The sequence below is a fragment of the Panthera pardus genome, unplaced genomic scaffold (genome assembly GCF_024362965.1).
Source record: "Panthera pardus isolate Hobbes unplaced genomic scaffold, ASM2436296v1 HiC_scaffold_8, whole genome shotgun sequence".
NCBI lineage: Eukaryota > Metazoa > Chordata > Mammalia > Carnivora > Felidae > Panthera > Panthera pardus.
In genome coordinates this window covers 56,242,337-56,255,495 of record NW_026527013.1, presented here as the reverse complement: position 1 = coordinate 56,255,495, position 13,159 = coordinate 56,242,337, and the positions used below count along the sequence as shown (strand labels likewise).

General features: G+C 59.9%; 1 protein-coding gene across 1 annotated transcript in view; it reads left to right on the top strand.

Annotated features, from left to right (window-relative positions):
- Window positions 1–13,159, top strand: part of FBLN2 (fibulin 2) — an 89,204-nt gene that overhangs the window by 70,246 nt on the left and 5,799 nt on the right. Inside the window, exons 10-17 of the mRNA XM_053898596.1 lie at window positions 3,970–4,097; window positions 4,238–4,244; window positions 6,019–6,156; window positions 8,030–8,173; window positions 8,301–8,429; window positions 8,889–9,014; window positions 11,135–11,251; window positions 11,777–11,905. Of these exons, the coding sequence (XP_053754571.1) occupies window positions 3,970–4,097; window positions 4,238–4,244; window positions 6,019–6,156; window positions 8,030–8,173; window positions 8,301–8,429; window positions 8,889–9,014; window positions 11,135–11,251; window positions 11,777–11,905 (918 nt within the window). The remainder of the gene's footprint in view (window positions 1–3,969; window positions 4,098–4,237; window positions 4,245–6,018; window positions 6,157–8,029; window positions 8,174–8,300; window positions 8,430–8,888; window positions 9,015–11,134; window positions 11,252–11,776; window positions 11,906–13,159) is intronic.

Below are 13,159 nucleotides of genomic sequence, written 5' to 3'. Positions count from 1 at the left end.
AGCTGCTTTCCTCAGGGATGTACGTGCCTGCGAGTCAGAAAGGTAGTTGATATGTGACTTGGCTGGGGCGTTGCGATGAGGAGGTTGCACGTCCAGGCAGCAGGATGGGGGTCCGTGGGGTCTGGAGGCAGGGAGGCCTGGGTTTGAAGCAGGAGCCCCTAGTAGCTCTGTGGCCTTGAACAAATGTCTTCCCTTCTCCAAGCCTCAGTTTCATCATCTGTGAAAAGAGGAGACATTGACGCTCCTTTGGAGATTATATGACATATGCATGCCGGAGCCCAGACCTGGGGCATCGTGAGCACGTGATGTCAGCTGCTGAGGTTGTCCTTAGGTACAACTAGAATCCCCTCCAGAGGCGGAAGGATGGAGCTGGGGTCTGGCAGACCTAGCATTGCACCCCCACTCAGTGTTCATTTGCTGTGTGACGCTGAACAGTGGAGCTCCCTCTCTGAGCCTGGTTCCTTGCCTCTAACCTTGGGGCCAGAGGACTGGGCAGGGGGTGGTACCGAGTGGTACCCAGCTCCTGGCCCAAGCATGGGTGGGGCTGGTGCTCTGTAACAGCCCTCCCCTCCTGCCTCTTGGTGCACATGTGGGCCAGTGGCTAGGGCTTCAGGTGTGCCCCACAGGGAGTGAGGAGGGCACCAAGTGTGGGGTTCTGATATTTTCATGGAGGAAACGTGATGGTCCTGTACAGAGAGATAGACCCAAGGTAGCAGGGACTCAGGACAGACTCTTGGAAATGCTCTAGCAGAGGCACAGGCAAAGGGAGAGGTCACTCCACCTGTTGGCATCTGGGCACACTTTCCGGAGAAGGTGGCATTTGCAGTGGTCTCCACGGATGGATGGGACTTGGAAATCGGGAAGGGCGTGCAGGGTGGGAGGAACAGCTTGAACACAAGTGTGCAGGTAGGAGCAGTGCAGAGCGCGTCCAGGGCACGTGATCAGAGCCCCGTCTGTCTTCTTTGTGCTTGGGGACCATGTCCAGCCTGGACATGTCCTCTTCTTCGTCACCCTCCGCCGCTGGGCAGATGGGCCCACGGCGCTGGGCTGAGGGGCGGCTGCAGACATGTTTGCCCTTGGCCCCCCAGCCGTCGGCACAACATGAGCCCTCCCGAACCTGCTTGTCAGTGGCTGGGCGGCTCTTCCTGTCTGGGTCGTGTCTGTGTGTGTATGTCTGGGAAGGCGGATCCTGCCCAGGCCTGCAAGCACCCCTCCCAGGATGCCCGTGCCGTGCCTGGGTGTGCGGGCTCCCCTGGTGGCCTGGACAGAAGATCTTGCAGTAAAAGGGGTCACCAGGTAGCCAGAAAACAGGTTCTGGGACTAGAAGAGCAAAGGTGTATTTCATTCAGCAAAATTTATGAGCTCACATTCTCATTCTTTCGTGTCTCCCTCCTTGCTCATTCTGCACAGACACATGGGCGTCTCCTGTCCTTCCTCTCGTTCCACTGACCTGCTCGTCTTACCATCTGTTAGCACTTGGTCTTTCCATCATTTATTCATGCACAAATGGGTACCGATGTCTTCTGCCGGTCATCTGTTCGCTCCACGCATGCTCATGAACCCTGGCTGGTGACGTGGGAGATTCACACGCGGATGAAGAGTATGGCCTCTGCGGCCAGACTGTGTGGGTTCAAATCCTGGCTCTGAGCTTTCCTGTTGTAAGACCTCAGACAAATCAGTTCAGCTCTCTGAGCCTGTTTCTTCATCCGTGAAATGAGATAATGATAACATCCACCTTAGTCACTGTAGAGATTGAGTTAGTCTGTGTGAAGAATGTCCTGGTATTCGACGTCATTGTTATGATTCAACAAATGTGTCACGCCGAGGCAGCCTGCATAGGTAGTGAGCCCCCCATCACCGGAGGTATGGAAGCCACAGTGGGATTGGGTGGGGCCAGGTTCAGAAGACTCCTGATGGACGTGCAATTTCTGCTGTTTGCCTTTTGTGCCCAGCCCTTTGAGGACCATCTTGGCCCCTGGGAAAAGTGTCCCAGATGGGCTGTGCTGCTAGATGATGGGAGGGTTCTGGGGCCTCTCCCACAGCAGCGTGGAAAGGGCGCAGCTCTAGGCCGGGTGCTCTGGGTTCCCTTTTTGCTGCTCCCATGTGCAGGCTGTGTGACTTTGGTCCGGTCACAGCCCCTCTGGGAGACCTATTTCCTCGTTTGTGAAGCTGCATCTGTAAACCGCCAGGCCCCTGGTGAACCTCACTGAGTGCCGGCTGCTTTTATTTGTTACCATGATTCCTCCCAGGCTGTTGGGGCTCTGGCGTTTCTGGGGTCGTGGGAACATACCTCCCCTGTCCATCCATCCTGTGAATCGGAAGTCTTCATCTTGCCCAGCCAAGCCTTCCTTGGAAACTGCTGGCCCCAAACTCTCCCTTTCCCACCTCCCCACCCCCACTGAAGTCTCACGGTCAGCCTGGCCCATGTGCCATTTGGCTCACCTGCGAGGCTGGGGGAGTCTCTTCCCTCACTGCCCTGCTCTGCCCCCTTCCACCTGGTCTCCAGCATCCTCGTGGAATTAGCTCACCTGTCGCTGCCCCCGAGAAGTGACTCTGACAGGCCAGGGCTCCGAGCCTATGGCTTTTCTCCCCAGCATCTCTCCTCCCTGTCCCGTCCCCACGGCAGGCTGGCAGTTCCCTTGAGGGCAGGCGCTGTGGCCAACGCCCCCGCTTGGCCACCTGGCACAGGATAGGTGCTGGTTACTGTGTGTGAAGGGAGGAACACATCAGTGAATGACTGGGGCACCTCCCTGCCTGCTGGAGAGTGGAGGCAGCAGGCACTGGGCCGGCCGGCCGTCATCCAGAGCGCCAGGCCTGGGGCAGTTTCTGGCTGACTCTCCAGTGTCCTGCCCTCCCTTTGCACACCGTCACCGGCTTCTCCCCTTCCCACTTGCTCATCCCAAGTGGGTTCTTGGCCTCTTCTGTGTCCTGTGCCCTGGGTGACCTCAGCGACTGACCACTCCCCGGTTAGTGTCTCCGCTCAGACCCCTTCAGTGAACTCACGTGTGTGCCTGGCTGCCTCTTGACACTCGAATGCAATGTGTCCACAGGCTCTGACCTTCCCTGCCAGCCTGGTTCTCAAAGCTGTCCCCATCCCCAGGCCTGGCACCCCTGCCTGTCTGGCTGCTCAGCCAGAAAGCTCTGCACACCTCTCAGCTCCTCTTTCTTGCTCACCTCCGTCTCATCCATCAGTGGATCCAGTTGGTTCTACCTTCACTGCATTTCCAGAAACGGCTGGCTTCTCCTCACCTCCGTGGGTGGTGGTCTGAACCCCAGCATCCATCTTCTGTCCTAACAGCCTCCACACTCCCCCCCCCCCCGCCCCCCGGAGCATTCCCACCCAGCCAGGGGACCCTGTTACAAATGAGCGAGGCCATTTCAGTCCTCTGCCGGAACCCTCCATGGCTCCCACTTTGCTCTGCCATTTCTGAACACTCTCTTCTTTTCTTTCCCCTGCAGCCACACCCCCTCCTGGCCGGTCCTTCAATCTGCCTGGCAGGCTCCCTCCTCGGGGCCCTGGCGTCCATTGTCCTCTCTGCCAGGAATGTCTGCTTGGCTCATTCTGTCACCCCTTCAGACGCTTGCTCCAAGGCCCTCTTGTCGGACGATCCCTCCTTGACCTCCCTGCTGCCCCTACGCACTCCTTATTTCCTTGGCCCTGCTCTGTCTTTTCCACAGCACTTGTGACCACCCCCCTCCCTACTTTGTGTATTTATCTGTTGGGCCTCCGCCAGGGCTGTGTCTGTCTTAGTCACTGATGGATGTGATCTGGTGCCAGGAACAATGCTTGTTGGCACAGCAGATGCTTGATAAATCTTTGTTGAATGAACAGATGCACAGACAGGTGGACACCAACCACATGTGAGTCTCTGGGTGGTGAGCACCTTGAGGCCTCGAGGGCAGGGCTGGCCGAGCCAGGGCAAGGTCCTGCCACCACCCCATGGCCCCTGACGGCCCCTCCCCCCGCAGACATCAACGAGTGTGTGGCAGACCTGCACACGTGCAGCCGGGGAGAGCACTGCGTGAACACCGTGGGCTCCTTCCACTGCTACAAGGCTCTCACCTGTGAGCCCGGCTACGCCTTCCAGGACGGCGAGGTGCGCAGGTGAGGAGGGCAGGCTGGACACCCCACCCCTGCCGTGCCCTGCCCCTGGCCCCACCCTCACCCTGCCCAGAGCCTTCTCCCTCTGGCAGGCCCCAAGCACTTGGGTTTCTTGCCTGTGGGAAGCCCCCACAGATGACCAGTGTTTGGGGCAGGGTGGGGGCATCTGAGGCTGGTAGTGGGGAGCCAGAGTGTGCTTCTGGGCTTGTGACCTTTGCTGGTGTCTTGGTGTGGAGTTGTTCCCCTGTTTGTACGTTGGGGTAGAGCTCCACAGAAGGCTCACTTGTGTGCCTTCCACTGGAAAATTCTAGTCTCCTAAGAAGAGGGAGAATTTTCCTTGAACCATTTGAACAGATACATCCTGAGCTGCTGGGGCACGGTGTCCTTCTCTGTCACCCCCTGATGAGGGAGACAGAGGCTGCACAAGCAAATGGGGGGGCAGGAGTGTCTGTGGGCTGGGTGCTCCCTTCGGTGGGGGTCCAGAGAGGCCTCCCACGGAGGTGATGTCCAAGGAACCCAGACGTGGAGTCATGGGGCTCCAGGCAGAGGGAACAGCGAGTGTGAGGCCTTTGGGGACAGGGGAGATCTTGGCATGGTCAAAGAACGGAAAGTCTCGGGGTTACAGGCAGGCTGGGAGTGTGGAAGGCTGGGGGTGGGGTTGGCAGGCCCCATTAGGGAGGGGGTTGAGAGCCTGTTTCACAGGTGATGGGAAGCATGGTTTTTTTTCTAACTAAAAATGTCCAGGAGGATGTCACCAAAGAGGTAAGACCTACAGAGGTACGTAATTGTTGCAAACCCTGGAAACTGTGGACGAGGAGTGGCCCAGAGTCGGGCGTGAGCTCGGGAGGGGGGGGGGGCGGGGGAGGGGGGGCTTAGCAAGCTCCATGTCCGGCCCTGAGCTGGGGGTGGGGGCAGCTGGGAGGGGGGATGAGAGATGAGCCCTGTCCCCTCGGCACACATGTGTGCACACATGGATCCAGGGCCAGCACCCCCAACCCGAGAACGCCGACGCCTGGCAAGGGGCACCGCCCCCCTGGACGTGTCCCACGCCCGCTGCCGCTCTGTCGCCTCGGGGTGCTGGCCACCTCCTTCTTAGCCACTCTGGTCTGTGGAGGGGCTGCCTCTGCAGGCATGTGGTGGTCCCTGAAAGGCGGCCGTGCCTGGTTCACATCCGGGTGCCTGGAACCCCATGCAGGGCCTCCCAGAGACTGGGCTGCTGTGACAAGGTGGCGGAGGCCTTGGAAACCAGACAGGGGGTGGATGGAGGCAAGGACGGACAGGTGGCAGGAGCACAGACAGACACATATGCAGGCACTGGTCTGGCAGTCAGCGGCAAACCTGAGCGAGGGTCCGCCCCGCGGCTGAGCATGTGTGTGGCCCTCCCGCGTCCCGTCTCCGTTTCCTTGTCTGTGAAGGAGGCCTGGTGTGACTGCTGCAGGGAGCGTGAGGGAAAGGGCAGTGCCAGCACTTTGTAAACAGTGGAGTGCCGTGCAGAGGTGAGGAGCCCTCGGTGACCCGCTCGGAGCTGTCCGGGTGTGGCTCAATCGGCCGCACTGCCTCCTGAGAGGCCTGGACGCAGGCCCTTGAGCATGAGCGCTCACGCTCCTTTCTGCGGCCCCCGGGAAGTGTGCAGCAGGGCCCAGCCCAGTGCTGCCGAGCGCTCCAACCGTGTGTGTGCCTCAGTCCCCCCTGTCGAGGATGGGGTTTGTCACAGCACCTGCTTCCTAGGCTTGTCGCGAGCGTCGCGTAAATAAATCCATCTCGGAGTACTTGGGACAGTGCCTGGTACTGCAGAGGAGCTCGGTCAGTGTGGCGATGTCGTCGTCAAGGTCATGGTGGGGAGTACGGGCAGGGGCCTGCCAGCCCCCCCCTGCCCCCGCCCCGCCGAGCCCTGACACCCCGCCTCTGCGTGGCAGATGTGGACGAGTGTGAGCTGGGCAAACACAATTGCCAGGCGGGCTTCACGTGCCAGAACACCAAGGGCTCCTTCTACTGCCAGGCACGGCCGCGCTGCATGGATGGCTTCCTTCAGGACCCCGAGGGCAACTGCGTGGGTGAGCAGGGCCCAGGGGCGGGGCGGGGGGGAGGGCGGTCTCTGGGAGGGGGGTGTTGGGGCCTCCCTGCTGGCTGCTGGTCCCCTCTCCCAGCCTCAGCGTTCCTAGTCCCTACCCGTGAATAGACATGTCCGTGCCCCAGGAGGCACTTGGGAATCGGAACGTTTACTATCCCGAGCTGTCTGACCTTGGCTAAGCTCCTTCTCTTGTGGCCTCTGCTTACCCATCTGTGGGCATGAGTGCGTCTCTGATTCTTTTAGCCTAGCTAGCCGCAGGGAATATTTTTATGTCTTGACTTGGTAAAGACACATTTACATGCGGCCGGAACACAGATGCCACAAAATGTTAATCTCTCTGCTATATGTGATACTCGCTACAGTTTCTATTTGTAGAGAATGCTAGTGAGGCGGATGAGGCGAAAGGACGGGTTGATTTCGTGCCGCACTCCTGGGTTAAGGCCTGCATATGGTGGCCTGGTTGTCCTTGCGTGGGTCTGAGATCTCACACTCTCCGACTCCGTCCGCACAGCTGCTGGCCGGCAGCCTCGCCTCCCCCAGGGCTCCTGAGCACGTCTGGCCCAGAGGCAGGGCGCCAGAGCCCCCGCGGGACTGACGGCGTCTGGTGCGGGCATGGCCAAGGCTGTGCTCAACCCTGTGGGGGGTGGGGCGGGGTGAAAGATGCAGACAGAGAGGTGGGAAGGCGGGCAGGTGTGCAAGGCCGGCCACTGGGTGTGGACAGAAACCGGGGGTGTGTGAGAGTGTGGCTCTGTCACACGCCTTTCTGGGGCACCGCCTTTACAGCTCCTCACTGTGTGACCCTAGCAATGTCACGGGGTCACTGCAGGGTCGTGGGCACAAGAAGGTCCCTGCGATCTGCCCTGGGATACGAGGCGTCTGCCCGATGGCCAACAGTTCTTCACTGATTCGTTTGTTGACAACATTTTTGGAGCACTGAAAATGTGCCTGGTTCTAGATGTCAGGGAGTTCTGGCACTCCTTTTAAGTTTATTTTATTTTGAGAGAGAGAGAGAATGAGCAGGAGAGGGGTTGGGGGTGTGGAGAGAGAGAGAAAGAGAATCCCAAGCAAGCTCCACGCTCAGCACGGAGCCCAACGCAGGGTTCGATCCCACAACTGCAAGATCATGAGCCGAAATCAAGAGTCAGACACTTAACTGACTGGGCTGCCCAGGTGCCCCAGGGAGTTCTGGCACTTTAATGAGACATTTTGGAGAAGGAGGGACTGAATAGGCAAACATATTTATAGAAGTGGCAGTTATTCAAAGGTGCTTTGATAAATAATAAAGCAAGTAGAGAAAACAGTCTTAAAAAGGGGGGCGGGCTCATCTACCTAGAATGGTTGGAGGTGGCATTGGGGTAGGGACCTGAGGAAGAGAGGAAGCCAGCCCTGAAAATATCTGAGGGCAGTGTTGGCCAGAGAGTGGGGGGGGGGGGGGGGGGGGGGAGGGGGGACAGCATGTGCCAAGGCCCTGTGGTGGGCCGGGGCATCATGGGATGATGAGGAAACAGTGAGGCTAGGGCAGAGTGTGAGGGAGAGATGGACAATGAACTTGATGGTTTGGTGGGAAAATGCAGAGCAGGGGCACAACTTACTGTAGGTAGCCTAGGACTCAGCTCGAAGTCATAGGCGGACCTCTGCCTTCAGCTGCTTCACCAGGGCAACTGTGAGAATGTAGGAAGCGCCCAGCGGGCGAGGTTCTTGGAGGAAAAGGCCCTGGGGTCATAGGACACGGGACTGGGACGGTGTGACCCTGCAGCCCTATCCAGGGCTGGTCTGGAGCCCCACACCGGCCACCTCCCGGTGTGACCCTGGACTCAGCTGTGCCAGGCCCCCCGTCACCCGCACCGCTTCTGCAGACATCAACGAATGTACGTCGCTGTCCGAGCCCTGTCGGCCAGGCTTTAGCTGCGTCAACACTGTGGGCTCCTACACGTGCCAGAGGAACCCGCTGCTCTGTGGGCGAGGCTACCACGCCAGCCAGGACGGGACCAAGTGTGTGGGTGAGGCCAACCTCCTCCCTCCCTGCCTCCCATCCGGCCTGGGCCTTCCCGGGCTCCTCTGCCTGTGGGAGGCCCTCGCAGAGGGAGAGCCGAGGCCTCAGGGTGCCCTGCTCGCCTCCCCTGGCAGACGTGAACGAGTGTGAGACCGGCGTGCACCAGTGCAGCGAGGGGCAGGTGTGTCACAACCTCCCCGGCTCCTACCGCTGTGACTGCAAAGTTGGCTTCCAGCGGGACGCCTTTGGCCGGGCCTGCGTCGGTAGGTGGGCGCTGGTGGCCGGGAGCCCCCGCGTGGGGTCCGGCTGCCCCCGCCCGGCCCTCAGGCCTTCTCCTCCCTCCTCCCTGCTCTGCCGGCACACTGGGCGGCCTCGGCTGGACCGCCTGCTGCCATCCTGCCCGGCGGTGCCTCCTTGCTGCTGTCCTCCCTGCTTCTCTCGGTCTTGGTCGCTGCCACCCTCCTTTCTCGCCCCTTGCTGTGTCCGTCTCCATCCCTGTCTCTGCCTGCAGCCTCCTTCCGACACCCTTGCTGCCTTTCTCGTCTGCCCCGGTCTTTTTGCTTCTCCCGTTCCCTGTCCTGGTTCCTCCCTGTCCCTCCTGGGTGTCTGTGTCCCTGTCCTCACCCAGCCCCCTCTTCTACCTGGGGGTGGGGGGAGCGGGCTCCGGGCCACCCCTGCCGTCGCCACGGGGCACCCACCCCCTGCCCGCCGCTCGCTTGCAGACGTGAATGAGTGCTGGACCTCACCCGGCCGCCTGTGCCAGCACACGTGTGAGAACACCCTGGGCTCCTACCGCTGTTCCTGCGCCTCCGGTTTCCTGCTGGCTGCCGATGGCAAGCGCTGTGAAGGTACCACTGGCCCCGACCTCCGACCCCGCACAGATGTACAGCCACCATGGAAAGCCATCTTGCCCGGGCCCTGGCCTCATAGCTTCACAGACCCCGTCCCTACCTCATGCCACTTCCCTACTTCTGCAAACGCACCCTGGCCTCAGCTGGTCCGGCTCTTTCCTGCCATGGGCCCTCCTGGAGGGCCCAGGGCCCGGCCATCTTGGACCAGAGGGGTGGGTTTCTGAGGCATCCGTACCCCCGGACGGCAGCTCCTTTCAGACCCGGGTGGCAGCCCAGCCTCTGCCCCTTCGTGGGTTCTGATCCTGGTCGTGACCGCACAGCCTGGGGGTCCAGGCAAGGAACAGAAGTGAGTGAAACATGAGGTAGGGTTCCTGGCCACCCGGAGAGCCCAGCGGCCGCCAAATAGCAGCAGCCGCACAGCACCTGTGGACAGTGCCACCCAGCAGCACCAGTCCAGGGCGACCCAATCTTCCTGGTTTTCCAGATGCTAGACATTTAGGTATCTGTGTAAAATCTGCTGGGTTTTTACATGTTACAATGGATTTAAACTTATTTTTTAAATTTATTATTATTTTTTTAATGTTTATTTTTGAGAAAGAGAGAGAACGAGCAGGGGAGGGGCAGAGAGAGGGGGAGACATAGAATCTGAAGCAGGCTCCAGGCTCTGAGCTGTCAGCACAGAGCCCGATGTGGGACTCAAACCCACAAGCTATGAGATCATGACCTGAGCTGAAGTCAGACACTTAACCGACTCAGCCAGCCAGGCCGCCCCGGATTTAAACTTCCAAAAGACACACTGTGAGTTAAGCCAGCATGTGAACGGGCTGGACCCTGCCCATGGGCTGGTATCTGAGGGCCAAGTTCTTACATGTGTGGACTGTCAGGCTGTTCCCAGTGTGTGTTTGCGGCATGGTCGGACCAGGCCTGGCAGGACTGGGACGGAGGGAAGTCCCGAGGTGGCTCAGTGGAGGGGTGAGGGGGTCGGCGAGGGAAGGGGATGTGGGTCTCCATCCATGGTTAACTGGCACCGTCTTCCCCAGCCCTTCCCATTTTAGGGGCTCTTACCTCCCTCCTGGGCAGGAGAGCCTTTTGAGACCCCTGGGCTGGCCCTCCCGTGGGGACAGGGCCAACCCAGGGGCAGGGAAGTGTGACCAGGCTCCACATGACTGACTTCTCCTGCTCCCCTCCCTTGGCTCACTCTGCTCTGACCACGCTGGCTTCCTTGCTGCTGTCCCTTGAGGGCACCAGGCAGAACGCTCACCCCCGGGTCTTTGCTCTTACTGTGCCTTCTACCTGGAACACCTTCCCCCAGATGCCCACACGCCTGCAGAGCTTCAGCCCTCCCAGACACACTCCCTGTCCCTTTCTCTGCTCTTTCCCCGCAGCATTTGCCTCTCCTGACATACTGGTTATTTTACTCATTTAGTTGACCCCTCCCCTTTCTTTACCAGCACATGTGTGAGCATGAGCTCCGCAAAGTGGAGGTTTTGTCCATCTTGTTCCCGGCTAAGTCCCCAAGTTCAGCACAGACCCGGGATGTTGTAGGAGCTCAGCAGTTCCTGGTTGGATGAGGGAAAGCCGCGTCCCTGCCCTCAAGGAGCTCAGGGTGCAGATGTTCAAGCGGAGCCACGAATTGACCTCTCGTTCGTCGGCTGCCACGTCGTTTGGCCCATACGCCCATACGTGCAGCTCTTACCCTTCCCCCCAGCCCCATGCAGGGGCAGGCCTGGGGATCAGGGCAGGCAGGCGAGGCCCCAGCCCTCTAGGGGTTGGCGCGTAGATGATACTTCCCAGAGCCGTCTCTCCCAGGCGCTACGGGCTCTCCATAGGGCGGCATCTAACTCCCCGCCCGGGAGACCTGAGCCCCATCTTTCTGTAGCTGCCTCCTCCAGGCAGCAGGCTGAGACTCTGCCAGCAAGCCCCGGCCCCGCCCCTGCCTCGGCTGCATTCCCTTGGTGGGCTCCTTGCCCTTTCCGGGGTCTCTGGTTCCCCACTGGCCCCTGAGAGGGGCTGGAACGAGTGGCTTCCCAAGCTAAGGCTCCAGGTCAGCTGGGGCCCTGGCCCGCACTGCTGGGCGGGAGGACTGTGCCTCGACCACAGGCCGGTCTCCCCTGCAGACGTGAACGAGTGTGAGACCCGGCGCTGCAGCCAGGAGTGCACCAACACCTATGGCTCCTACCAGTGCTATTGTCGTCAAGGCTACCAGCTGGCCGAGGATGGGCACACCTGCACAGGTACCCCTCCCCTGCCCGGGGGTGCCCTGACCCACTGGCACACCTTCCCTCCTGCGGCCCCCAGAGGCTCCGTGTCGGGCAGGGACACGCGGGACATACACAGGCTTTTAGTGTCACATCAGAGCTGGACTCTGAGCCCTGCCATCTGCTCGGCTGCGTGACCTGGGGCGGGAGCTCCCCAGCCCTGACCTCGGGCTTCTTCGCCGTAAAGTGGCGGCGACGGGTCCTGGCCTCGGCGAGACGGAGGCTGCGCTAACAGACCTTGTCCAGGCCTGTGCCTCGTAACTTCTCGGCCCTGCGCCGATAGCAGCAACAACGGGGCAGCCCCAGGGAGTGAGCACTGGAATGGGAGTCCCGTTTTGCGGTGTGGGTTTTGGCAACTCTTTCCCCTCTCTGTGCCCTGTTGTCCTCATTGGTAAAATGGGCCCCTGGGCTCCGGGGCTGTGGCAGGACCAGAATGACTGTCAGTGGCTGGGCCCTGCGGGGTACAGGGGCTTCACGAGGGGCTGACCCTCTCTCTGACAGACATTGACGAGTGTGCTCAGGGAGCCGGCATCCTCTGTACCTTCCGCTGTATCAACGTGCCAGGGAGCTACCAGTGCGCATGCCCGGAGCACGGCTACGCCATGACGGCCAATGGGAGGTCCTGCAAGGGTAAGCAAGGGGTCCCTGCCCCACCAGTGCCTCGGGCAGGCTCTGAGCAGGCCCAGAAAGCCTTACACAGCTTGCTGTGCAATTGGAGCTACGACACCTAGTGCATAAACGGGAATGGCCAATGCCGCTGGTGGCCACGTTAACTGAGGTCTGTGCCCGGGATGAGGAAGGAGACAGTCTTCTTCTGTTCGACTCAGCTCGGGCTAGTCTTCCAGGCTTGGGCTGAGCTCTGGGCCCTCTCCTGGGGCAGGGACAGGCATCCTGAGTGGTGGTCCTAAAAGGCGGGTGAGGAACCTGGAGAGAGCCTCAGGGTTGTAGCTCAGGGGTTGTAATGTCCATCCGCAGGCAGCTGCGTCTACTAAGCTTGCATGCAGAAAGACACTGTCCCAGCCGGAGCTATGCAGAGCTGGGTAGGGCCACACGGAACTGGGGAGGGGGGGGACTTCCCGTCACTGGGGATGTACAGGCTAGGTGGGCAGTCACCTGCTTTTGCAGTTTGCAGCTACTTCCGTGGATGGGGACCAGGTTCTGTGACCTCTAATCTTCCTTCTAAGTTGGGAAGTCACGATTATAAGTTCGGTTCCATTGGGACTTCCTGAAGCCACCAAAGCTAGGCCTGGCAAGCCACCTGGGCAAGGTGGAGGGCACGGGTCACCTCTCTTCTGTCCCTGCTACATCTGTAGCCTCCATCAGGAGGTCAGGTGAGACGGGGGCCCCGCTGCACATGTGATAGCCTTTGCTTCCCCTCCAGATTCTCTTGCTGGAAAAGTCTCCGTGCTGTCACAGTCTGGACAGGGACAGAGCATGGGTTGGTGGTTCTGCCTGGTTATGTCCCACTTCCTGAATCACCAGTGGTATCCACGTCTATAGCCCGCTGACCTTCAGATCTAAGGGGTGACCCTCTTTGTGCTCCCTGGTCCTGTTGTGTCTCAGGCCAACCACCGAGGTCTCACGGCTCCAGCGGGAGGATGGGAGCACAGCCAGCGGAGAACAGAACCTGCTGGTTAATATGTCACAGTAAATCCTGCCTCTCTTCAGTGGTCAAAAAAAAAAAAAAAAAAAGGACAGAAAAATGTGAAGGAATTGAGACTTGGCAGCGTGTTTTAGAAACGTGCTCCGTGAAGGAAGGGCCGTGACTCGTTCATTGGCATGTAGGGCAGTGCCCGGCACACAGTAGGTGTTTACTGAACGTTCAACCACTCACCTGAATGGAGAGGCAACTACTCCTGATACTTAGATGCATTTTTTCCAGTC